Here is a 27520-nt window from a genome sequence, read left to right as displayed (position 1 = left end):
TCTGGTCAGCTCAGTGATGGGAGCGATGATAGCAGAAAAACCTTTTATGAATTTGCGGTAAAAATTAGCAAAGCCCACGAATCGCTGGACTCCCTTTCTATCTGAAGGAGCAGGCCAATCTTGGATGGCTGCGATCTTCTGTGGGTCCATCTCTACTCCTCTTACCGAGATGACCAAGCCAAGGAACTGAATGCTCTGCTGTTCAAAGGTACATTTGTCTGGTTTGGCATACAAACCGTGGAAGCGGAGACGGGTCAGTACCTTCTTCACGTGTTCCCGATGAATGGCTAGAGTGGAGGAGAAAATTAAAATATCATCCAAGTAAATTATTACAAACAAATCTAGATAGTCCCTAAAAATATCATTAACAAAATGTTGGAAGGTGGCCGGGGCATTGCATAGTCCAAAAGGCATCACCAAATATTCGTAATGCCCAAAGCGGGTACGGAAGGCGGTCTTCCATTCGTCACCCTTCCTGATGCGTACAAGGTTATAGGCACCCCGAAGATCTAACTTCGAGAAGAACCTAGCAGATCCTAGTCTTTGGAAGAGTTCAGGTACCAATGGCAGGGGATATCGATTTTTGATGGTAATCTTATTCAGGGCCCGATAGTCCACACAAGGGCGTAGTGAGTGATCCTTCTTTTCAACAAAGAAGATGCCAGCGCCTGCCGGGGAGGTGGAAGGCCGAATAAACCCCTTCTCCAAACTGTCATCTAGGTATGATTTCAGGGCACTCAGCTCAGACTCAGAAAGAGGGAAAATTCTACCGAAGGGGATTTCTGCCCCCGGGAGTAGTTCTATTGGGCAGTCATATGGCCTATGAGGAGGAAGGGTCTCTGCACCCTTTTTGCTGAAAACATCTAAGAAGGCGTGGTATTCCTTGGGTACCGCTAGTCGGGTATCATCATCAGATTCAGAACAGAGAAGAACCGAGGAGTCCCCGTCAGGATTCTGGCAGCAATGCCGGTGGCAGTAGTCCGAGGGGAACTCGATGGTTCCGGTGGTCCAATCAATCCGTGGGTTGTGTGCCCTCAACCAGGGCATGCCAAGGATGATTGGAAACAGCGGGGACTGAATAACATCCAGGCACAGAAGTTCTTGATGAGTACCGGCAATGACAGCAGGTAAAGGACTAGTCTCCAAAGTCACTGGTCCTGAGCCCAGGGTAGATCCGTCAGCCAGGTATACAGAGAGCCCCTTCTCCCTTGGTCTGAGGGGAATCCTATTTCTTCGGGCGAAGGATGAGTCGACAAAGCCACTGCAAGCCCCGGAATCAATAACCGCGTGGGTTTGGATAGTCCTTCCTGGGAGCTGCAAAAGGACGGGAACGGCCAGATGAGAAGTGTTATCAGGCAGCACAGAGGAAGGAACAGGAGGAACAAGAAGGCACTTACGTAACTTGGCTGGGCAGGCACGAACAAAATGTCCTGGCTCTCCGCAATACAGGCAAAGGTTATTGGCCCGGCGACGTTGACGTTCTTCTGGTGTCAGAGACGGGCGCAGGAGCCCCAGCTGCATAGGCTCTGAGGTGTCCGACGTGGATGCAGGTGGAGCAGGGGGAGTAGGGTGACTAGGCACCCGTGGTAGCATCCAGATTGGACGGGTAGCCGTGGAAGAGCGTTCCTGGCGGCGTTCTCTCAAGCGCCTGTCGATCTGGATGGAGGTGTCTATTAGCGCTTCTAATGTCTCGGGGATGCCTACACGGGCCAACTCGTCTTTCAAGGCCTCGGAAAGGCCCAGGCGGAACTGAAAACGCAGAGCCGCGTTGTTCCATTCCGTGTCCGCACTCCAACGCCGGAATTCAGAGACATAGTCCTCCACTGGTCTACGACCCTGCTGCAGGGCACGTAGGGCTGCTTCTGCGGTGGCAGCCAGTTGGGGATCCTCATAGAGCTTGGACATTGCCTGAAAGAAGGTATCCACAGAGTCTAGAGCAAGGTCTTTACGCTCTAACAGACGGTGTGCCCAGGTCTGAGGTTCATCTGTCAACAAGGAGATGATGAATCCCACCTTCGTTGCTTCTAGGGAGAAGGTCCGGGGTTGCAAGGCAAAATACAGCTCGCAGGAATTGCGGAAGGCCCTAAACTTGCTTCGGACTCCCGTGAATCGTTCCGGGGTTGGCACCCTGGGTTCCGGTGGCAACATAACTACTGAGGGCGAAGCATGGGCCCCTGGGGCGGCTGGTGCTGAAGCAGATAGTGCCTGGACTTGTTCTTCCAGTCTTCCGTAGCCCTCCTGCAAACTCTTGACTGCTTGAGTAAGGCCGGCCAGATGATGGCAGAGCTCGTCCATGGGGGAGGCTCCCTGCGCAGGCTCGGACATGGCTGTCCGGTACTGTCACGTACCTGGTGGTTGAGCCTGGAATGCAGGGAGCGGCCCCTCGTATCCCCTGGCTATTGAACCCCTGGAGGTGGGAACAGGTATTCAACAGTTCAGAGGGCACAAGTGCCTGGCAGGTGGTATTGGTCCAGATGATCAGCTGGGCACAGACAACAGGCTGGAACAGCGGATGGAACTAGACTGTAGCCGGTAGGCACAAGTGCAGAAACTGGCTGGTGAGCAGATGACCCGTAACACAGGAACTCAGATGGGTAGCAGGAACAGCGGTAGTCAGATACAGGCCGGGTCAGCAGGAGATGGTCAGCACGGTACAAAGGGAAGAGGCAGAGACGTGGTCAAAACAAGCAAAGGTCGTAGGCAGGCAGCAGTCGATCAGAGTCAAGGAACAAGCCGGATGTCAGGAATCAGATAACAGGTTCAGATACAAATAGCACGGATCACGGACACGCTGTAGGCCGGACAGCACGGATGGAAGGGAGCCTGTGACTTAAGAAGGCCTTAGGGCGCCAAACGGACGTACGACGGGTCAGCGCGCCCTCGCGCGTAGACGTGCACCCGTTCGTGACCTGCGTGCGTGTGCGCGTGCGTTCGTGTTGACGCGAACGCGTTCGCTGGCTTTAGCGCGCGTCAACGGGAAACGACGAGATCTCCACGACGGATCTCTAAGGGTGAGTCTCTTGGATACGACCGGAGTGCCCGAGTGGTCATGACAGTCCCATCCTGTGTATCCTCAGTAGGTGGGAGATCTATGGCAGAATTTCCTGGAGTTGATGAAGGCCACAGCCACTCAAGCTCTCCTCTTCCACCTTCACCTTGTTGGGAATCTTGTCCATCTCTAACCCGGGAGGTCTGAGACCGAGTGCTAGGTCCTGGGGTATCCAGAATGGAAACAGATTCAGGTGGATCTCTCACTGGAGGTATTCTGACTGCTTCAGTAAGCGGGAGCAAATGATTCCTGTGCCAAGTTTTCAAGGGCCCCACTTTCCCCTCTGGTTTTAGCTTATACACAGGCAATCCAGGTAGCTTTCTGCAAATGACATAGGGCTCCGATCTCCATCTATCAGCAAGCTTGTGCTTCCCACGGATCCCTAGATTGCGTAGCAGTACACGGTCCCCAGGCTGCAGGTCTTGCACTCGAACCTTCAGATCGAAGTTCCTCTTGTTGCGGGCTCCCCTTTGGTCCGAGGCCGCCTGAGCTCGTTCATGGGCCACTTTCAAATTGTGTCTAAGTCGGTCCACATATCCCTTGTGGGAGGTAGCAGAGGCATGGTCTAGGGAAATGCCAAAGGCCAGATCCACCGGCAATCTTGCTTCTCTCCCAAACATGAGCCGGTAGGGGGAGTAACCCGTCACATCACTTGTGGTGCAGTTGTAAGCGTGCACCAGAGCTGATATGTGTTGGCTCCAGTGTTGCTTCTTCTCTGTCTCTAGAGTTCCAAGCATGTTTAGTAAGGTCCGATTAAACCTCTCAGGTTGGGCATCTCCTTGTGGATGATAAGGTGTAGTCCTGGTCTTCTCTACTCCCAATGAGTCCAGTAGGTTCCGGATCAGACGACTCTCAAAGTCCCTTCCTTGGTCTGAGTGGATTCTCTGTGGTAATCCATAGTGGACAAAGTATTTTTCCATGAGCACCTTGGCCACAGTGGAGGTCTTTTGGTCTTTGGTGGGGAAAGCCTGGGCATAACGGGTGAAATGATCGGTTACCACCAGAACATTTCCCAATCCACTCAAATCGGGTTCGAGGCAGAGAAAGTCAATGCACACCAGATCCATTGGACCCTGACTCTGTAGGTGGCCCATTGGGGCAGCTTGATGGGGTAGAGTCTTCCTCTGGATGCATCGTGCACAAGAACGGCAATATTCCTCCACTTCTGCCCTCATACAGGGCCAATAGAACCGGCTTCTGACAAGCTGAAAAGTTCTCTCCGCCCCTAGATGGCCATGCTGGTCATGTAAGGCAATTAGTACCGTCTCTCGGTGCTTCTCTGGGAGAAACAACTGCCACTTATATTCTGAGTTATCAGAGGGGCCCCTTCGGTAGACCACTCCCTGATGTACTTGTAGCTTATCCAACTCTTTCCTCAGCAGGCGAGCCTCCTTGGAAGGGTGATGTCGAAGTCCCTCTGGATTCTCATTCTCCAAAGCTTCAAGGACCAATCTCCCCATGGGGTTTTCCAATTGGTCATAGCTCAGCTCCTTTCTGGACAGCTTTGGCTAGTTGAATTACCCCACAGTAGGGTTGAGGGACTCCCACCGCGGTGACTCCTATCTCCTCTGCTCTGGAGCCCCCTCTTGCTTGAAACTCAGCACCCTGACAGAGTGCTCGCACTCCTTCCGGTGCTACCTGAGTCCAGTCTTCCCAGTCATCGATAGACATGTGCAGAGTAAAATATTTTGTTTCGGAATTTCGTTTTCGTCTGAAAACTTAATTTATTTAGTTACTCCCGAAATTCGTTTTTATTTATTTAGTTTTTCGTTCAAAAATTGCATTCGTACGAAAATCCACATGAATCACGGTCGAATCTGTCTTTGAAGGCTTATGGTGTCTGTCGAATGTATAAAGAAGATTCGACGGAGCTAGTATATAGCATACTTTAGAACCCTATTAAAGTCTATGGGACTCCAACGTTCAAAATCTAAAGTGCTCATTTTAAAGGCTAATTTGCAAGTTACTGTCCTAAAAAGTGTTTGGGGACCTGGGTCCTGCCCCAGGGGACATGGATCAATGCAAAAAAAAGTTTTAAAAACGGCCGTTTTTTCGGGAGCAGTGATTTTAATAATGATTAAAGTGAAACAATAAAAGTGTAATATTCCTTTAAATTTCGTAGGGGGGGGGTTGTCTATAGTATGCCTGTGAAGGGGCGCATGTTTCCCGTGCTTAGAACTGTCCCTGCACAAAGTGTCATTTATGCAGGAAAAAAAGTCCTTTAAAATCACTCGCAGCTATTATGAATTGTCGGCTCCCGTAATACAGAGAACACTCATTGAAAAAAGCGTGGGGGTCCCCCAAATTCAATTACCAGGCCCTTCAGGTCTGGTATGGATATTAAGGGGAACCCTGCCTCAAATTTAAGAAAAAATTTGACGTGGGGTTCCCCCTAAATATCCATAACCAGACCCTTCAGGTCTGGTATGGATATTAAGGGGAACCCCGCGTCAAATTTAAAAAAAAATTTACGTGGGGTTCCCCCTAAAAATCCACACCAGACCCTTTATCCGAGCACGCAACCTGGCAGGCCGCAGGAAAAGAGGGGGGGATGAGAGAGCGGCCCCCCCTCCCTCCTGAACCGTACCAGGCCACATGCCCTCAACAATGGGAGGATGCTTTGGGGGTCTGTGACCCCTCAAAGCACCTTGTCCCCATGTTGATGAGGACAAGGGCCTCATCCCCACAACCCTGGCCGGTGGTTGTGGAGGTCTGCGGGCGGGGGGCTTATCAGAATCTGGAAGCCCCCTTTAACAAGGGGACCCCCAGATCCCGGCCCCCCCTGTTTGAAATGGTAAGGGGGTACAAAAGTACCCCTACCATTTCACAAAGAAAGTGTAAAAAATGGTTAAAACAAACACACTTTTGAAAAATTCCTTTATTAAAAATAAAAAAATAAAAAAAAGATTCCAGCGGCGGTAATCCACTCTTGCTATCCAGCGACGGACGATCATCTCTCCAGCGATGTCTCATCTCATCCAGCGCAGCGATCCATCCTTCTTCTGTCTCCGTGGAGGAGACACTGCAAGGATTCCGGCGGCTGACGTTTCTTATATACGGAGGCGGGGCCACCCGTCACCTGACCCTGCCCCCCTCTGACGCAAGGGGAAACCCGGGGTTCCCCGTGACGTATGGGTGACCCCGCCCCCCTCTGATGTAACGGAAACCTGCCTGTGTTACATCAGAGGGGTGCGGGGTCACCCATACGTCACAGGGAACCCCGGGTTTCCCCTTGCGTCAGAGGGGGGCGGGGTCAGGTGACGGGTGGCCCCGCCCTCCGTATATAAGAAACGTCAGCCGCCGGAATGCCTGCAGTGTCTCCTACACGGAGACAGAAGAAGGATGGATTCGCTGCGCTGGATGAGATGAGACATGGCTGGAGAGATGACCGTCCGTCGCTGGATAGCAAGAGTGGATTACCGCCGCTGGAATCTTTTTTTTATTTTTTTATTTTTAATAAAGGAATTTTTCAAAAGTGTGTTTGTTTTATTTAACCATTTTTTACACTTTCTTTGTGAAATGGTAGGGGTACTTTTGTACCCCCTTACCATTTCAAACAGGGGGGGGGCCGGGATCTGGGGGTCCCCTTGTTAAAGGGGGCTTCCAGATTCTGATAAGCCCCCCGCCCGCAGACCTCCACAACCACCGGCCAGGGTTGTGGGGATGAGGCCCTTGTCCTCATCAACATGGGGACAAGGTGCTTTGAGGGGTCACAGACCCCCAAAGCATCCTCCCAATGTTGAGGGCATGTGGCCTGGTACGGTTCAGGAGGGAGGGGGGGCCGCTCTCTCGTCCCCCCCTCTTTTCCTGCGGCCTGCCAGGTTGCGTGCTCGGATAAAGGGTCTGGTATGGATTTTTAGGGGGAACCCCACGTCAATTTTTTTTTAAAATTTGACGCGGGGTTCCCCTTAATATCCATACCAGACCTGAAGGGTCTGGTTATGGATATTTAGGGGGAACCCCACGTCAAATTTTTTCTTAAATTTGAGGCAGGGTTCCCCTTAATATCCATACCAGACCTGAAGGGCCTGGTAATTGAATTTGGGGGACCCCCACGCTTTTTTTATTTATTTATTTATTTATTTTTTTATCAATGACTTTCAATGAGTGTTCTCTGTATTACGGGAGCCGACAATTCATAATAGCTGCGAGTGATTTTAAAGGACTTTTTTTCCTGCATAAATGACACTTTGTGCAGGGACAATTCTAAGCACGGGAAACATGCGCCCCTTCACAGGCATACTATAGACAACCCCCCCCCTACGAAATTTAAGGGAATATTACACTTTTATTGTTTCACTTTAATCATTATTAAAATCACTGCTCCCGAAAAAACGGCCGTTTTTAAAACTTTTTTTTGCATTGATCCATGTCCCCTGGGGCAGGACCCGGGTCCCCAAACACTTTTTAGGACAGTATCTTGCAGAATCTTTTCTCTCTGTCAAATCTTTTTTCTCTGTCGAATATTTTCTCTATATAATCTTGGACTAATAGAGGTAAGGTTAGGCACATTCGAACACAGGTTCTATAGACACAGATTGTTGTCAGAGTCATGTCGAATCTCCTATTCTATATCGAACTGTTGTAACAATGAAAACGAAAATAAAGCATTTATTTATGTCGGATCTTTCGTTTTTCGGATTTTGTGCTTTCGTTATCGTTTGTGAAAACGAAAACGAAAATAGCTGAAATTCAGACGAAAATGCATTCGGACGAAAACGAATGCACATGTCTAGTCATCGACCATGACATGAGATCTTCGGGACAGGGCATCTGCATCCCTATTTCCAGCCCCTGGTCTGTATTTTAGACTGAAGTTGAATCCGGATAATGCAGCCAACCATCTGTGTCCGGTTGCATCTAACTTTGCAGTAGTGAAGAGGTAGGTCAGAGGATTGTTATCTGTCTTTACGGTAAACTCCGCCCCATAGAGATAGTCCTTCAGTTTGTCTACTACTGCCCATTTGAGGGCCAAGAACTCCAATTTATGAGTGGGGTAGTTCTTCTCCGAGGGAGTCAGGCTCCGGCTCCCATAGGCCACTGGTCGCAGCTGCTCTTCATGCTCTTGATAGAGCACTCCGCCTAGGCCCTCATGACTGGCATCGACATGTAGCTCATATGGTCTGGTGGGGTCGGCATAGGCCAGGACTGGGGCCGTGGTAAGGCTCCTCTTCAAGGTTCGGAAAGCCTCTTCACACCTTGGGCTCCACTGATCTTGAACCGACTCACCGGCCCTCCTGGGTCCCAAACCATCCTCTTCTCCTTCAGTCTTGAGCAATTCGTTCAGTGGCTTGGCAATCCGGGCAAACCCATCCACAAATCTTCTATAATAGGAGCAGAACCCCAGGAAAGATCTGAGCTCTGTGACTGTTGTCGGTCTTGGCCAAGAGGTAACTGCCTCCAACTTCTCAGGGTCTGTAGCCACTCCCTTTTCAGACACTATGTGTCCCAGATAGTTCACAGAGGATTGGTAAAACCGGCACTTCTCGGGAGAAAGCTTGAGTCCCTCTTCGCTGAGTCTTCTCAACACCTTCTCCAACCTGGCCTCATGTTCTTCCAAAGTCTTCCCGAAGACAATGACATCGTCCAAGTACACAAGGACTTCTATGAGGTTCATGTCTCCAACGGTCTTCTCCATGAGGCGTTGAAAGGTAGCAGGGGCTCCAGACAGGCCCTGAGGCATTCTGTTGAATTCAAAGAATCCCACTGGGGTTATGAAAGCTGTCTTCTCTCGGTCTTCCTGGTGCATGGGGATTTGGTAGTACCCACTCTTGAGGTCCATTACACTGAACCACTTGGCACCAGCCAAACTCTGTAGGACATCCTCTATTCTCGGTGTGGTATACTAGTCAGGGATGGTCCTCCTGTTGAGAGTCCTGTAGTCAATACAAAGCCTCAACGACCCATTCTTTTTCCTGACCACCACTATGGGGGAGGCATAGGGACTTCTAGACTCCCGAATCACACCAGTCTTCTTCAACTCCGCAAACTGCTCCCTCAGATCCTCCAGGTCAGCTAGAGGGACCCGCCTAACCCTTTCCCTGAAGGGTTTGTCTTCTTGGAGGCGGATTCGGTGGGTGGCACTCCTGGCACATCCAACATCAAACTCATCCTTTGAGAAAATCCTCTCCCATCTAGTCAGCTGGGCCTTGGCTCTCGCCTTCCAGGCTCCAGGTAGGTCCGGGTTCTCCATGGAAAGTTTTTCCCAAACATCTCCTCCTTCACCCGTTCCTTTTACTTCAGACCAGCTGACTGGGGCCGCAGGACTCACCTGCCCCAACAGCATTCTGGCAGGGATCTCTATGGGTCTCTCCGTAGGGTTTCTCACACTCACTGGGACTCTTCCTCGAGCCTTCTTCAGGGCCTTGATTGAAATCACTTCCGGTATCACTTCCAGGCCTGAGTGATCCTCCCTTGGATCGGATTCCAGCATGACAAAGGGGCCAGGCTGCTCCCAGGTAAGCTTTACCATGGCCCTGAGGCAGGCTACCTCTCCGGGCTGCAGCACCACTCCCTCTCTCCCAAGTCTCCACACCTTCCCTATCCCCTCTCCTGGGGTCTTCTGCTCTTGGACCAACTGTTGGTAGGCTGTCTTCAGCATGGGATGGATATTGGGATCTTGATGGTTACTCGTCTCCACTAGAGGGGTCAGAAGTCTTCGCACCAGATCCGTATTGGTCCCTATGATGAGGGACATCTTGCTGGCCCCGGGCGGTCTAGGACACACAACTGCCAGGGTGTCAAACACCTCCGTTTTCCCTGCCACAGATGGATCGAAGGTCAGCTTTATGGGCAGGTAACCATCGTAGGGGAAACTCTGAGTTCCAAGGCCCCATATCTCCAGCTCTTCTATCTTCTGTATAGGCAAATGGCTCAAGTGCCTATCATAGAAGTCTCTGTACAACAAAGTCACTTGAGCTCCAGTGTCCAGGAGGGCCTTCGTGTAGACTCCTTCCACCTGGATGGAGACAGTGGGGGACGGGCCGACCAATTCTTCTGGGAAGGGCCGGGTTGAGGCCACCCTCTTCTGGGGACCCGTCTTTATCCAGTTGGTTTTTGACTTTACTCTTTTTCGAGCCTGGTATGCATTGACCCTCCCCACAGTAATGGGAGTGCAAACCCGCTGAGGGATGTTATTGTCTCTTATTTGTAGACATTCCTTCTGAGGGGTCTGGTTTCCTCTCTCTCTCTTCCTTCTATTCAGTTTGGAGTTCACTGAAAGGCATGGGCACCCGGTTGACTCCCTCACCGGGGCCCTCTGAAGTTTCCCGCCGGCTGGCGGTTATCTATCTTCTTCTTCTTGGGACTGGAACATCTACTGGCGAAGTGGCCACTGCCCCCGCAGTTGTAGCATAGCATCTCTTCTCGGTCTCGAGTGGGGCTTGGTGTTGGTGTATCTGGAAACAACTCCCTCCTAGGACTTGGTTTCTCGGCTCCCCCTTGACCTTTCGCCATCATAGCAGTCAACATCTCCATCACCTGGGACATCTGTAACTTCAAAGTGTCCAGCTCCTTATCTCTAGCGGGAGTCATGGCCGGTGTAACTATTGCTACCAGTTGGTTGACGGGCTCGTGAGATGTTCTTCCCTTTTCTCTTCCAGTAGGGCCTCTTCCTCTCTGATCATTCGGATGAGGTCAGTGTACTCCAGATTCTTCCCATCCAGTCGGGCACGCAGTGTCCATGCAATAGGATCCATGGGTTGAGCTCCCCTCAGTACCTGTTGAGCACGGGCCTCATCTACTTTTCCTGGGCTGATCCCCTTCTTTAGGATCATCCTATGCAGGATTTTATCTAAACGTCCCATGTAGTCTGATAGTTTTTCACCTTTCTTCTGGTAGCAATGCTCTAACTGATAAGCAAGCTCAGAGATTTTCTCTGTCCCACCAAACACAGTCTGTAGTACATCTAGGTACTCCTGCGCATTACAGTCTGTCCTGCTCATCTTCAGGTTGCGAACGGCCTCTAGAGCAGGCCCCTTTAGACTTTCCACAATCCTCTGCTTCTTTCTGCGCTCTGGAACTTCCCATTCCTCTAGTGCCTGAGTTGCGCTATCTAACCAATCTTCAAATCCCTCTTCTTCCGAAGGTACAGGTTTCCTCCCTGAAAACATCCGGAGTTTTCTGTACCCCGACATCGGGTAATCTGTGGGATCCTTCTTGCACTGGGCCACAATCTCCCCCAGGACAGCACACAGTTCTGCGCTAAGGGTGGCCGGTGCTGATCTGAGACTCTCGGGTGAGGTACGGGCCGCAGCCTGCGGTGATCCCGTTGGCGATGGCTCCTCCTTTGTTGCGTGCGCCAACCTATAGGATCTGTTGTCTTGTGTCTGTACACGGTTGCGCTTGCAAGCCTCCGGCATCCCATCCCAGTATTCCACTAGTGCATACTGATATGAGATGTCTGGGTCTGATTTTATCTCCATCACGCATGGTTCATGGTCTGGGGACACTGACTTCATTAACTCCTCTACGGTCTCTGTCGACCATTTCTCCTCTGGGAGGCTAATGACCACTGACTGACTTGGGTCGGCCTTAGCCGCTTCACACCACGCTCTGACTCCCTGTGGGTCCATTCCGGTACCTCTGGCGTGTTCACCGCTGTCTCAGAAATCCCGGATTTACGAGCCCCCACGTATAGCGATACCCTCACTTAAGAGGGCCGCAAGTTTGGTTTGGGTCCTGAGCACAGCTCCGCCAACCCCCCGGCAATCTGCACTACCCACTCTGGCACAGTTAGTATCTAGCAATACACATTAAATCACTTATACTCTAAATATGTGTGTGTGCGTGCGTGGGTAACTCAAGCTCATAGACAATCTTTGAAAGTATATAACTGACTTTACTTATTGTTTTTATAAAAGGAATAACATGAATCAAACATTTGGATTGCAACACATAATCAGGTCCCTGCAGTAACCAGTAATAAAGATAAACAGAGTAATCAGCATAATAAAGTATTGCTATGCAACTCTAGCGCTGCCCTTTTTCAGCTACTTCCCCACATGGGTAAACACCCAGCACTGTCTACCTATGCAGTCAGGCCTGACTGATCTAGATGGAAGTCCAGTAAAACAATATTCGCTAGCAATCTTTCGGTGGTGCACTTGAAGAACAACTTTGTAATCCAAACGAATAATAAAGATAAAGCATCTGTCTTTAAACAGCTCTCACCACCCGGACAAGTCCAAGTCCGGTTTCTCTGCCTTTTCGTCTAGGAACAGGAATCCACCGACCTCCGAGTCTTCAATCCTTCTGGTGTACAGCAGCAAGGAATGAGAAAATGTCTCTCAGGTGCAACTAGGCTGGCAGAGAGCTCTTTGGAAAAGAGCACAAGGCCCAGGCTTCAGGCCTTGTGCCTCAGCAGTTCAGCACAGATCTCCTCTTGCTTGAAGAGAGGGGGTGTCCAAAAAAGAGCGAACTAGGCCTCTCCCCCTCCTTATATTTCCTCCCCCATAAGTCTCTGGGGCATAACTCAAAGCATCCTGGGAACCAGCGGGGTTCTGGGAACAGTAGTTTTATAGTTCTTAAAGAGACCCCGCTACATATAGGATATAGTGTACCTTGAAATTCTTTACCCCCTTGCAGAGAGGGGAGAAAAGCACAGAAGACATAGCTAAGCCATTAACCCTTGGCTTGCAGACTGATAGTATCAAGAAATTCAATGTTACAAATCAGTTAAAACAAAATTGTTGCACTATAAATACAGAAATCGATAAATACCATCATATTACACCAGGTATAAGACTTGAATAGACATGGATAACATATTACACCAAATAAAAGACATGGTAAAATAGATAAATGCAGTGCAAACAATATTGCTATTAAAATATATTCATATATAATAAAAATGGATATATATTAGGAATAATTATGTATATAAAAGTAATATATTATAAAAATTATGATGCATACAAATAAATATGTACAGAAAATTAATCACTTGCTGACCGTCCCAATTACTTTTACAGGATGGCCACGCTGTGCAGAATCATGTATATATATATATATATATATATATATATATATATATGTGATTCTGCACTTCTGGATAGTGGGCGTGCCACTTCTGTTGTGATCAGTCACAGCAGAAGCCGTTCAGCGGGTGCTGGCCAATGAATGTCCACCGGCACCCACTAACTGTTGAGGGAGAGGGGCTGGACATGGCTCTTGTAAACAAGGCAAAGCTCTGTCCTATCAGCAGGGATGTGATGGATTTTCTTTCCCTACAAAATCCATCACATCCCTTAGTAATAGCACCACATATAGTACAAATAAACATAAAACACTTTTAAACCTTTGATCACCTTTGATGTTTAATCCCTTCCCAGTCATGTGTCAATACAGTAACAGTGCATATTTTTAGCACTGATCACTGTATTAGTGTCTCTGTTTCCCAAAAACAGCCAAAAGTGTCAGACTGTCTGTCGCAATATTGCAGCCCCGCTACAAGTCACTGATCACCACCATTACTAGTATAAAATAAATAACAATTTCAGTATATATCACATAGATTGTAGACGCTATAACTTTTGCACAGACCAATCAATATACGCTTATTGGAATTTTTTTAAACAAAAATATGTAGCAGAATACATACTGGCCTACATTTATGAAGAAATTAGATTTTTTTTTTTTTAACTATTGGATATATTTTATAGTAGAACTTAAAAAAAATTGTGTTTTTTTTTCAAAATTGTCTCTTTTTTTCTTTATAGTGCAAAAAAATGAAAAACACAGTGGTCTTCAAATACCACCAAAAGAAAGCTCTATTTATGGGAAAAAATGACATTTGGGTACAGCCTTGCATGACTGCACAATTGTCAGTTAAGTAACGTATCGTAAAAAATGGCCTGGTGATGAAGGGGGGTAGAGCTTTTGGAGTACAAGTGGTTAAATGTATAGTTACAGATACAGATAAAGGTTTTAATTAAATAAGTGACTTTTTACTTCCCCTTGGGAGCACCATATGTACTGTATACTTGTACCCCAATAGCAGGCACCAGTTTAAATCACAACCTCTTGTTACTAATCCAGCACTGTGCTGTGTCCTAATACTGCTTAGATTTTTTCAGAACATAAATACATAATATAAGAATAAGAGTTCTATCTTCTATTTTCAGTTACTGGTATTGTTATTCAACCAGGACGCAGTATTTTTTGGCATATTAAAACATTTTTAATTAAATTCTCGAGCAGTGCGTTTTGTTGAAAATTTGCTAATGATATGTAAATTTTGGTTGTAAAGTGCCGCGGAATCCACGGGGCCTGCTGTTCAAAGATCATATAACAACCTTAGATTGGCGATAGAATCTTGTCTGTATTTATGCTTCCATCAACATCAAACGATGCCATTTACATGCAGATTGCCATTGTCAAACACATGGTATCTTGTCAAAATATTTGGCATGTGGATAATTTTTCAAATTAATGCCATTCCCCCACTTTAAAATTAACACATTGCAGTCCATGCTAATCCAAACCGTACATTTTCTATTCTTGTCACAAAAATAGCATAATGGTATTTTTCATGCTGATTTCTGATTGCGCCAGTGGGATAGCAAGCATGAGGAGATCCATACATTATTCTGCCTGTGAGAGAATGCATGCTAAGCCATCAATCAGTTAATGGTGTGTATGGCAGTTTTAGCACTACATCCATTGTCACTCCGCTATTGCAACGTTATGCTTGCAAGCAAACGTTGATTGTCTGTTGTCTTTACATGGGATGTGGCCCAAAAATGAATTGCCTATTACAGTTTATGAATATAAAACTACGATTGCTTTTTATGGCATTCTACCAAATAGTTTCTTCTGTACTTTCATAAATGTATACACCTAAATGCATACAATCAGTCTGAATTTAACATATTTTATTTTTAGGAATGTAGGTCTCACTACCTTATTTGCTATGTGTGTTTCATTGACATTACATTCACCAGACTCCTCTACAGCTCATCCCATGTCTGGCTGTCATTTACAGCTGAACTCCAGCCTAACTTTCAGTCTTCAGTCCTCCCTTGCTTACTGTGATTTCACTGCACACTGTGAAAAGCTCACAGTGTGCATCAGAAGTGTCAACAAGTCAGATAAAGTCTATTTTATTTCCTGGGTAGAGAACATCCAGCATCTTAAACCCTTTTTCTCTCCAGCCTTACTGACCTTGGCCTGCGCTTTTCATTCATTTGATTCCAGTTCTTTCAATCATGAAGGCTCAGTATTACATGTGGGTTTTACCTAGAGCAGTCTAGGAACACCCACTTTTCCAGTCTGACAGTCACCCATCAAGACATTTTGATATTTACATAACTCCTCCTAAGAGCCAGCCCACTGCTTTCCTCAGAACTGCAAGCTCTTCAGAGGAGTACAGGGGCAGGGTGTTGGGACGATTCATAATCTACCTACATTGCATAGAGAGACACAGGGACACATTGATGACATAACTGTGCATAAAACAATGCCTCGAAACTTAATGTGCCGACTCTGCCTACCCCTTATATAGATCCTAAAGTGAGCCAGTTTGCCATCACTTAGCCTAAACTAAATTTAGGAAAATTTTCTTCTGTGTTTCCCTTTGATTCTGGTGTTAATTTGTTACCAAGGGCTCCATTTAAAAAATGTGGAAATAGCCGTGTCCTTAGGCAATAAGCCTTAGCCATCAACCATTGTCCAAAAGAAAACAAGGACAAACCTACTTTTCCTGCCTTTCAAAATACACTATATTACCAAAAGTATTGGAATGCCTGCCTTTGCACGCACATGAACTTTAATGGCATTCCAGTCTTAGTCTGTAGTGTTCAATATTGAGTTGGCCCACCCTTTGCAGCTAAAACAGCTTCAACTCTTCTGCAAAGGCCACAAGGTTAAGGAGTGTATTTATGGGAATGTTTGACCATTCTTCGAGAAGCACATTTGTGTGGCCAGGCACTGGTTTGGACAAGAAGGCCTGGCTTGCAGTCTCCGCTCTAATTCATCCCAAAGGTATTCTATCGGGTTGAGGTCATGACTCTGTTCAGGCCAGTCAAGTTCTCCCACCCCGAAACTCGCTCATCCATGTCTATGGGCTTTGCTTTGTGCACTGGTCCAAATAATTTGGTGGAGGGGGATTATGGTTTGGGGTAGATTTTCAAGGGTTGGGTCTGGCCCCTTAGTTCCAGTGAAGGGAAGAGAACGCCTTGGTAGGCGTCAGCTACCAAGACATTTTGGACAGTTTCATGCTCTCAAATTTGAAGGGAACAGTTTGGAGGTTGCCCTTTCCTGTTCCAACATGACCTCTCACCAATGCACAAAGCAAGGTCCATAAAGACATTAATGAGTGAGTTTGGGGTGGAAGAACTTGACTGGCCTGAACAGAATCCCAAATCCAACCTGATAGAACACCTTTGGGATGAATTAAAGTGGAGACTGTGATCCAGGCCTTCTCGTACACATCAGTGCCTGACCTCACAAATATCCTTCTGGTAGAATGGTCAAACATTCCCATAGACGTACTCCTAAACCTTGTGAACAGCCTTCCCAGAAGAGTTGAAGCTGTTATAGCTGCAAAAGGTGGGCCAACTCAATATTAAACCCTATGGACTAACGCTGGGATGCCAATAAGGTTCATGTGCATGTCAAGGCAAGTGACCCAATACATTTGGTAATATAGTGTACTCTGGGTAAAATGACAGGTCTATTCCGGGTAAAGTGATAGGTTGTCTTGCTATGCCTTCTCCTGATACTCGCGTTCAGGTTGCTCCCCTACTGCTCCGTTTACTTGTGGAGACCCTGGTATTTATGGATATGAGGGTGCTTCCTTCAAGGTTGTAGTTCTCTTTTCTCAATGGCCAATCGCCAAGCCTGAACACTGTCACAAGAAGGAGGGGAGAAGGTCATTAAAGGGTTACTAAACCCACAACAGTAAAATCAGTCTGTATATGCAGCAAAGCATGCTTGTTTAGCAGGATGGAGGACAGGAGTCCGTAAGGCATGGTACAGGGGTCAGCAGGAGGAAAGATGGGGTCAGTAGGGCAGGGTACAGAGATCAGCAGGACAGAAGACAGGGGGTCAGTAGGGCAGGGTACAGGGGGTCAAATCACCCGCCTCCATTCCTCCTCCTAGCAAAATTCCTCCCCCCTAGTCTATCCCCTCCTTACCCTTAAACCTCCCCAATCTTTCCCATCTTTACTCTGTACACTCCCTAATTACTGCTTCCCCCCCCGATCACCTGAGCCCCCCTTCCAGGTGCCGTTAGACTGACAGCAGGTAGCTCCAGTGATTAGTGGGCAGGGCTCATGGCTAAGAAGGTGACAGCCAAGAGAGTGAGGGAGCTGGCTGGTCTCTTGAGCCCGATGGGTCCTGTCCAGAACTGCACGGGTGTCTGGGGGGCATGTCTGTGGCCTTTTTCAGGCATCAAAGCAGTCAGGGGCCTATTGCCACCCTGTTCCCTGGCCCAGTCCGTCCCTGCCATGACCACTCTCCGCCTCTCCCTCCTGTCTGGGTTCAGGGAAGCATCACAGCGAAGGAGGAGGCTGGTTCAGCCACAAGACGCTGTGAGCTATGAATGTATGAGACAGTGGGCATCTTTCACTTCCGGCAACCTGTCACATTTACACAGCTATGCTTGCAGTGTGTGGGACACCGGACACCAACGTGCCCACGCTAGTGCATGCTTGTGGGCAAGCCACTGGAGCCAAGTGAACTTGGCTCCACTTCGGGACAAAGCCTTCATTCGTCGGGACGCCTAGACTTGCACCAAGTCCTGTGACAGTCCCGGCGTATCCAGGACGGTTGAGAGGTATGGAGACAAGATATAGTGAATGCAGGGTTCTTGGTTTATTAACATTGTATAAGTTCTGAGTCGACCCTGACTGATGCAGACATGGCATTCGACTCACCAATCTGTCAGATGAACAGGGTGGTGGGGAAACACAGACAATGGAAGAATCAGGGGGGTGAGGGCTAACAAAAAAACACATCAATTTGCCAATTCAGAGCAAAGTGATAGATTCAGTTAAAATCTTATATTAAATATTTCTTTATCATGCAGTTGTCTAAAAAGTATCCAGTAGACTTCTATTTCTCTACTACTATTGCTTATTTTACTGTATGCTGTTCAACATAAACAATACAACATATTCATAGAGAACAAAGAAATATATATCATTGTTTCTTCTGATGTTCAGCACTAAAATCTTTAGCCAGGTAGTGAAGTTAAAATAACAACTGTACTGTGAAATGAACCCAAATAGCATGGAGATCAAGTTATGCATACTGTATAATGAGTCAGACAACAGGGACACACAGGACCGTCTGGCTTAGTTATACACAGGATTCATCCCAATATGCAGGCCGGTTAATATTAGAAAGCTTAACATGTTTTGCAAAATGAGTTCCAATTTATCCTAAAAATCTTTATAAAATTATTATTTAACAGATGAAACCACAATCAATTTTACCACAATAAAGTGACCCTGTAGTGAAAATAGAAAAACAAAGCACACCTCTGGTGATTGCTTGTTCAAGCATCAAAGGCTACATTGTGGGGAACTGTACATATTTCTGTCTATACCCAGAAAAGCTGGATATGCACTTTATAGGCCTGCCGTTATGTTTGCTCTGATATCTTCAGTTTGTAGGTTTCTGTTATCTGAACCTTATATTTGTCTCTATGTTTTGTCCAGGTAAAGAGACAGATTATGCTAACTATTACAGAGGATTATGGGATTGCATGGGAGATCAATCAGATGAACTGTCCTTTAAACACGGTGATGTCATATATATTCTCAGCAAGGTAAGTTACACCACAACACTGTTTTGTGGAACAATGGTCTGAGTGCTGCTTTTGTTTGATAAATGCTATGAAGGAACTTTTGGCATTCTCATCAGTACTACTTGTGCTACCCAAACGTCTATCTCTTACAGAAATTGTCTTCACAGCCAGTAATAAATGACTTTGTCAGTGAAACACAATCGCATTTGCAAACTGAACCTAATAACAGGAATCAACTTAAAAGTCTGTTTATGCATGCCTTAGGATTTGGCTTAGGTCCAATGTAAAGCCTGGATAATGAACAATTATTATAAGATGCCCACTAGTACCTAATGATGTATTCTATGTTATGTTTTAGTTTCCCTTTCAAAGAAGATGGTAATCATTAGAAATTATTTTCATAAATGGTGGATAATAGAGAGGTCACCCAAGACCACATCGCAAAACCGTATTCTATGATATATTTGGTCAAATGTAAGATAATACATTGGCTACATTAGGACATACAGTGCCTTGCAAAAGTATTCACCCCCCTTGGCATTTTTCGTGTTTTGTTGCCTCACAACCTACAATGAACATGGATTGTTTGAGGATTTGCATCATTTAATTTACAGATCATGCCCACAACTTTGAAGATTTTTTTTTTCATTGTGAAGTAAACAACAAATAGGACAAAATAACAGAAAAAGTGTGTGCATAACTATTCACCTTCCTAAAGTAAATACTTTGTAGAGCCACCTTTAGCATTTATCACAGCTCCAAGTCACTTTGGATAAGTCTCTAGAGCTTGCCACATCTTACCACTAGGATTTTTGCCCATTCCTCCTTGCAAAACTGCTCCAGCTCCTTCAAGTTGGATGGTTTGCGCTTGTGAACAGCAATCTTTAAGTCTGCCCACAGATTTTCTATTGGAATGAGGTCTGGGCTTTGACTAGGCCATTCCAACACATTTATATTTTTCCCCTTAAACCACTCAAGTGTTGCTTTAGCAGTGTGTTTGGGGTCATTGTCGTGCTGGAAGGTGAACCTCCGTCCTAGCCTCAAATCACACAGAGTGGTACAGGTTTTACTCAAGATTATCCCAGTATTTAGTGCCTCATATTTTCCTCAACTCCTGACTGCTGAAAAAGATGGTGTTCTTTGGGTGATGTGATGTGTTGGGTTTGCGCCAGACATAGCGTTTTCTTTGATTGCCAAAAAGTTCAATTTTAGTCTCATCAGACCAGAGCACCTTCCTCCATACATTTTGGGAGTCTCCCACATGCCTTTTCGCAAACTCAGAACATGCCATTTTGTTTTTTGCTGAAAGTAATGGTTTTCTTCTGGTCACTCTGCCATAAAGCCCAACTCTATGGAGCGTACGGCTTATTGTTGTCCTATCTACAGATATTCCAGTCTCTGCTGTGGAACTCTGCAGCTCCTCCAGGGTTACCTTAAGTCTCTGTGCTTCCTCTCTGATTAATGTCTTACTTGACCGATCCCTGAGTTTTGGTGTGCGGCCGTCTCTTGGCAGATTTGCTATGCCATGTTCTTTCCATTTGGTTATGATAGATTTGATGGTGCTCCTAGGGATCTTCAAAGATTTGGATATTTTTTCATAACCTAACCCTGACTTGTACTTCTAAATAACATTGTCCCTTACTTGTTTGGAGAGTCCCTTGCCTTCATGGCAGTGTTTGGTTAGTGGTGCCTCTTGCTTAGGTGTTGCTGCCTCTGGGGCCTTTCAAAAAGGTGTGTATATGTAATGACAGATCATGTAACACTTAGATTGCACACAGGTGGACATCATTTCATAAATTATGTGACTTCTGAAGGTACTTGGTTGCACCAGAGCTTTGTATGCCCTTCATAACAAAGGGAGTGAATACATATGGACATGCCAATTATCATTTTTTTATTTCTGAAAAATAGTTTTATGTATATATTTTTCAAATTTTACTTCACCAACTTAGACTATTGTGTTCTGATCCATCACATATAAGATATATGCATATTCAAATTAAAAAAACATTTAACTAAAGGCTATAATGTAACAAAATAGGTAAAAAGCCAAGGACGGTAAATACTTTTGCAAGGCACTGTAGGTATCTATACAGAAACTTCACTGCACCCAATTTAACCTAAACTTAGAAGCTTAACCACTTAAGGACTGAGCCTCTTTTTGACACTTGTTGTTTACAAGTTAAAATCTTTTTTTTTTTTATAGAAAATTACTTAGAACCCCCAAATATTATATATATTTTTTTCAGACACCCTAGAGAATAAAATTGCAGTTGTTGCAATACTTTATGGTACACAGTATTTGAGCAGCGGTCTTACAAGTGCAATTTGTTTTGGAAAAAATATACTTTTTTGACTTAAAAAATAAGGCAACAGTAAAGTTAGCCCAATTTTTTTATATTGTGAAAAATAATACTATAAATAAAGTAAATAAAATAAATTAGTAAATAAGTAATAATTAGTAAATTAGTAAATAAAAATAAATAAATAAAATAAATAATAAAATTAATTTACCGAGTAAATTGATACCCAACATGTCATGCTTCAAAATTGCGCCTGCTCACGGAATGGCGACAAACAATGACCCTTAAAAATCCCCATAAGTGACTTTCAAAAATGTCTACATGTTACCAGTTTTGAGTTACAGAGGAGAATAATTGCTCTCGCCTTAACGATCGCAGAGATACCTCACATGTGTGGTTTTAACACTGTTTTCATATGCGGGATTCACTTACATATGTGTTCGCTTCTGCGCGCGAGCTCCGCAAGACGAGGCACTTTTAAAAAAAATTGTTTTTTCTTATTTAACTTTTTATTTTTTATTTTTACACTATCCTTGAAAAATGTTGGGTCACTTTTATTCCTACTACAAGGAATATAAACATCCCTTGTAATAGAAATCTTAAATGTGAGATCTGGGGTCAAAAAGACCTCAGATCTCACATTTACACTTAAATGCAATAAAAAAATAAAAATAAATGAAATGTCTTTAAAAAAAAAAAAAAAAAAAAAGTTTAGGCTACTGCCTGACAGGCCCATTTTGTCTATATTAGGTAAAATTAGGAAAGATTATTACTCCGTCAGTTAATTATTTTGTTGTTTATTTCCCTTTGGGGAGAACTCTCTTTATTTCCTGTACTAGAAATACAACAGGAAGTGAGAGTAAATCTCTATTCCCCTTTTGGACATTGGTTGCTGAAATAGATGCCCCATTTGGATGATTTACTCCACCTCTTTTTTAGGTGTCCAACAGTCCAAAATGTGCATTTGCCATTGCTTTATGTGTAGGTTAACAATGGTCACTAGGACTTATAGAGAGGGAGAGATCTTGACAGGGGTCCTAATTCTTCCCTATTCTTTGACATCCGAAAAGGGATATCAGGATAATAATTTATTTTATTTAATGATTCCTAATAATAATTGTAATCATGTTATTTTTTTGCACATTGATCTGAGACTGGATGGGTGGAATCATGTATTACTATGTACATTGTTACACTAACAAAGCCAGAAAAGTATGGATACTATAACTTAACTTGAGCCATTTTCCCAGCAGCCAAGCAATCTTTCTAATGAAACATCTTTAATAAACATGCATGTGTGTGCCTATAGGGGGCACTGGCCTGGCTCAGGGTAAAAAGAAGAAGTTCACCAGGAAAGTCTATCCTGGCCCTAAGCAGGCTAGTCCAGAAGCATCAGAAAGGGAGAATTTACAGATTTATCAATAGAGTCTGAGCTCACGTTCACATTGGGCTGTTTTGACATGCAATTTGACATGTCAAATCGTCGCCTATTGCCGGCAACAGCACCGTCCCAATCGGTGCGACGCCAACTTCAGTGGCATGAACCCGCACAGATGTCTGTCGGATCGAACCCCCGAAGTTGGACTGAAATGCTGAACTCGTACTATTTTAAACCGCCCCTCATTGTGAACGTGGGCTAATTGCATAGACATAAATCACACCTGCATGTTGCATTTTAGCGCACTGCAGCAAGTTGCGCAATGTGGTGTGGTGCAAGTTATAAAAAGAAAGAAATGTGTGTGTAGACAGCGCACACAAAAACACAACAAATGACATATGTGTTAGTGTGCATGATGTGGTGGGAATCTACCTAGAAGCCCAGTTCACACTAATGCAAATTTAATGTGATCCGAAAATTCATAGATTTGCATTCCATCTGAAAATGCTATTTTTTCTATGAGAGGCCATTCACATCGATGCTGTGCAATTTTGATCTGGTTAAAAAAAAGGGTTCTGTTCGAGTTTAGTGTGTTGCCAATTTAATCTCTAGCTATGCCCAGTCCCCTCAAAAATTGCATTAAATTCACACCTGTCACAACAGAAATGGCACAGTGAAATTTGCATCAGATTCGCATCAGCGTGAACCTGGACTGAAAGAACCGGAGAGTGGTTACAAGTACAAAACATTTCCTGACCCATCCATAAATAACAAACTGGAGTGAATATTATCCAGAGTATGTAGACAATTTTTTATTGCCATATTCACCAAATATGAATCAGTTTTTTGGACTTAATTAGAATTTTCAATAATTTTGGAAATATGAAATTAATTACATTTTGGCTATGTTATGAGGTTGATTTATTAAAACAGGAGAGTGCAAAATCTGGTTTAGCTGTGCATGATAGAAAAACACGCTGAAATTAGAAGCTGATTGGCTAACACAAAAACCTGGAAGCTGAACTACACCAGATTATGCATGGACAGAATTCAGATTAAATGAAAATGGAAACCCCAGTTTACAACTAGCTTTTAGCTCCCGTTCACGCTGAATGCGATTTTATAACCGTTCTACTTCACTTGAAGTAGCACAATTCACTTGAAGGAGCACAATTTCAAAGCCGCAGGTCAGTGTGGTTTCAGGTGCGACTTGCCTGACATCTGTGCGACTTCCTGCACAGATGTCTATGGGAGTCACACCTGAAACCACAAAAAGAGTTGCACCGATTTGAACAGTTCTACTGCCCACTATAGGGTGCGACTTGTCAAGCGATTTGGAACTGTCAAATCACATGACAAGTCGCACCAGTGGAAACAGGGGATAAATGTAAGGTGTACACTGCATAAAGCAAACAAAAAAAATATTTTTTTGACACACTGCCACTTACCAGCTAGCAAAAAAATCGAATTACACTGTTTAAGAATTTGAGATAAAAACAGAGGTTTTAGTTGCACCACATTTCCAAATACACACTATATTATCAAAAGTATTGGGAGGCTTGCCTTTATATGCACATGAACTTTAATGGAATCCCAGTCTTAGTCCATAGGGTTCAATATTGAGTTGGCCCACCCTTTGCTGCTAGAACAGCTTCAACTCTTCTGGGAAGGTTTTCCACAAGGTTTAGGAGTGTGTCTATGGGAATGATTGACAATTCTTCCAGAAGTGCATTTGTGAGGTCAGGCACTGATGTTGGACGAGAAGTCCTGGCTCACAGTCTCCGCTCTAATTCATCCCAAAGGTGTTTTTTTGGGTTGAGGTCAGGACTCTGTGCAGGCCAGTCAAGTTCCTCAACCCCAAACTCACTCATCCATGTCTTTGCGGACTTTGCTTTGTGCACTGGTCCGCAGTCATGTTGGAACAAACTGTTCCCACAATGTTAGGAGCATGATATTGTCCAAAATGACTTGGTATGCTGACGCCTTAAGAGTTCCCTTTACTGGAACTAAGGGGCCAAGCCCAACCCCTGAAATACAATCCCACACCATAATCCCCCCTTCACCAAATGATTTGGATGGTAAAACATTTCTAAAACTTATTTTTAGTCCCCCTTGAGCGTTTTGTAGCTTGTAGCTCGACGCTCAAAAACTCAAAACAAGCAAAAACCTATTGTTTTCAATAGCCCTTGTTCACATCTGGGCACCCTGTTACTTGTAGCAAAATGCCTGTCATTCAAAAAAGTACATGAGCTACTTTTTAGGCAGAATTGCGTGTTTTTGTCCCCACAGACTTTAATGGAAATGTCTGTAAAGCGTGACATGAGCTTTTTTCAAGTCTTTTTTTCAAGCGTTTGTTGCACGTTTTCTACTCCAACAGCAGCTCTCCGCTCCTTTTTCAGCAGCACTACACAAGTTTTAGTTGAAAAAAAACCTGAACAAAAAGGCTGACAAAAGCTGCAAAAATGTATAAATCTGTTCCAAAAAATGCTTAAAAAAAAAAAGCTTGAAAAAAACAATGAAATTGTGACGCTTGGGTGGGAACGTAGTCTAATGCCGCGTGCACACGATCGGAATTCCGGCCAGAAAAAGACAGATGAGAGATTTTCATCGGAAAATACGACCATGTGTATGCTCCATCCTAATTTAGCTGTCCGAATTTATAGCATGTTCTCAATTTTTCCGACGGAAAAATTTCCCGACGGAAATTCCGATCGTGTGTATGCAATTCCAACACGCCAAAAATCACGCATGCTCAGATTCAACTACGAGACGGAAACTATTGGCTACTGGCTATTTTCTAGTCCCGTTGTATGTGTTGTACGTAAACGATCGGAATTTGGTGTGACCGTGTGTAGGCAAGACAGCTTGAGCGGAATTCCGTCGGGAAAACCATCAGAGCTTTTTCCGACGAGAATTGCGATCGTGTGTACGCGGCATTAAAGTGAACGGGCAAAACACAGGTTGATTTTAAAATCATACAAGTTTTGCCAAAGTATTTATTTTACTAAAATCCTGGAAGCGATTTGTACATACTGTACTTACGGTCACATAGATCAGTAGCTGAACGTGGATAAGTCATAGTTTACTAGTATAGTTCAGTACTCTTATTTTGCTTTGGCTAAGGTAAGCCAAAGGAATGTACTTTGATAAAAGGAATGTACTCGATAAACACTTTAGAAACCAGCAAATGTTCATTATGAACAACATGCCAGCTTCTGTTCGTGGTATTCCCTTCAATGCCGCTATGACTAAGATTTATGAAATATGACTGCACAATCTTCAAAGTAACTTGCTTCCTACAATAAAGTAACAGCAACCTCACATACTTTTCCCATGTACACTGTCATGCGGTTAGATCCCACAATAAAACTTCCATTAATTACGGTGTATTAACAATGACATTTTGTGTCGCCACAGTGTGCTTCTCCAATAATCCCCGATCCATCAGCGGCATCCACTCAGTTATCCCCAAGCTCATTTTGTTTACCATCCTCTGCTATCTGCTGAGGATCTACAAAACTATTTGTGTTACAAATCAAATAAACAAAGTATAGGGCATTCAGTAATGCATATAAAACAGATGATCGATTGCATGTTTGTAATATGTCTATTTATAACACTGGTCATTTCATTTTATTTTTTTTGTCACGTAAATAATTTAGTAGATTTACAAAAAAAATATAAGAGTGACAGCGCAAAAAAATACTTAGTGGTCCATTGAGAGTGCCCCATTTTTTTTTAAATTTATAGGTCTCTTCTTTTTTTTTTTTTTTTTTTTATAGTAAAAAGAGTAGAGTATAGATCTATGTTTGTCCCAAGCATACTTGAATCCACTTACTGTTGACTGACTCACTGCTTCTGCTGGAAGTCTATTCCCAGCTTCTATACATCCAAGCATCACCTACACATTCAGTAAAATAATACTTTCCAAGATTAATTTTGCATCTTCCTCCTGCTAGTTTGAAGTCATTTCCCTGTATAGATGTTAGCTTCATATTGAAAATTCTGCCCTCCTGAACCTTTAATCATGTCTCCCTTTCCTCCAGATTGTACATATGAAGACCCTGAAAATAATACTGTATATATTTTTATTTTTATTTTGCAGTATATAGGTAGATTAATGGAGCCTCAAAAAATGAGTAATAACTTACAAAGTATTATAATTAAAGTCACAAAAAAAACTGATAGTGAGAAAAGGCTATTTGCCCATATCTGTTTAAAGAATATTATTGTGTAAATGATTGTGTACCAGTCTGATTGGACCTTTTCCATCAGAATGTCCAACCTTGTGTACAAGGCATTAGTGTACCTGGGTATATCCTACATTCTCTTTTCAAAAAGCAGCATACAGTTCTTGCATCAGCATGTCATTTTGTTCTGACCAACTAATACTATTTTGACAGTTCCTATGAACGAGAACATTTTGGTACAATTTTTTTTGTCTATCTTTTGTGTATTTTTCCCCTTGATAGCGGGACAGGGCAGATTTTCATGATTAGATGTTGCTGTGTAGTGGTGTGTTGGGTGACCCACTGTCATATGACATTGATCACCAAGTGAATGTCAATGTGTCCTTCCTTTTGCACTTACTGTGACCATGGCTGTTTGGCAGGCCATACATAGTTACATAGTTAGTAAGGTTGAATAAAGACACCAGTCCATCCAGTTCAACCTGAGTGAGTGTCTACAATTGTCCCTATCCCTGTACATTGCACACTTACATTTGTCCCTACCCTCAAGGATCCCACAATCCAAGGTCCCCATTCATATGCTAGGGCCAATTTGGGACAGAAGCCAATTAACCTACCTGCATGTCTTTGGAGTGTGGGAGGAAACCGGAGTACCCGGAGGAAACCCACGCAGGCACAGGGAGAACATGCAAACTCCAAGCAGGTAGTGTCGTGGTTGGGATTCAAACCAGCGACCCTTTTTACTGCTAGGTGAGAGTGCTAACCACTACACCACTGTGACATCCACACCACTGTGCCATCCATTTGTTTTTTTTGTTTTTTTTTGTGATTCATTTGTTTTTTGTTCAA

General features: G+C 44.4%; 1 protein-coding gene across 1 annotated transcript in view; it reads left to right on the top strand.

Annotated features, from left to right (window-relative positions):
• SKAP2 (src kinase associated phosphoprotein 2) overlaps positions 1–27520 on the top strand; it is a 422242-nt gene that overhangs the window by 351923 nt on the left and 42799 nt on the right. The window contains exon 11 of the mRNA XM_077491326.1: positions 18712–18821. Within this exon, the coding sequence (XP_077347452.1) occupies positions 18712–18821 (110 nt within the window). The remainder of the gene's footprint in view (positions 1–18711; positions 18822–27520) is intronic.

This window comes from Lithobates pipiens, unplaced genomic scaffold (genome assembly GCF_037356315.1).
Source record: "Lithobates pipiens isolate NorthernLeopardFrog02 unplaced genomic scaffold, aLitPip1_a1.2 Scaffold_19, whole genome shotgun sequence".
In the NCBI taxonomy this organism is placed as follows: domain Eukaryota; kingdom Metazoa; phylum Chordata; class Amphibia; order Anura; family Ranidae; genus Lithobates; species Lithobates pipiens.
This window is presented reverse-complemented; position numbering and strand designations above follow the sequence as displayed.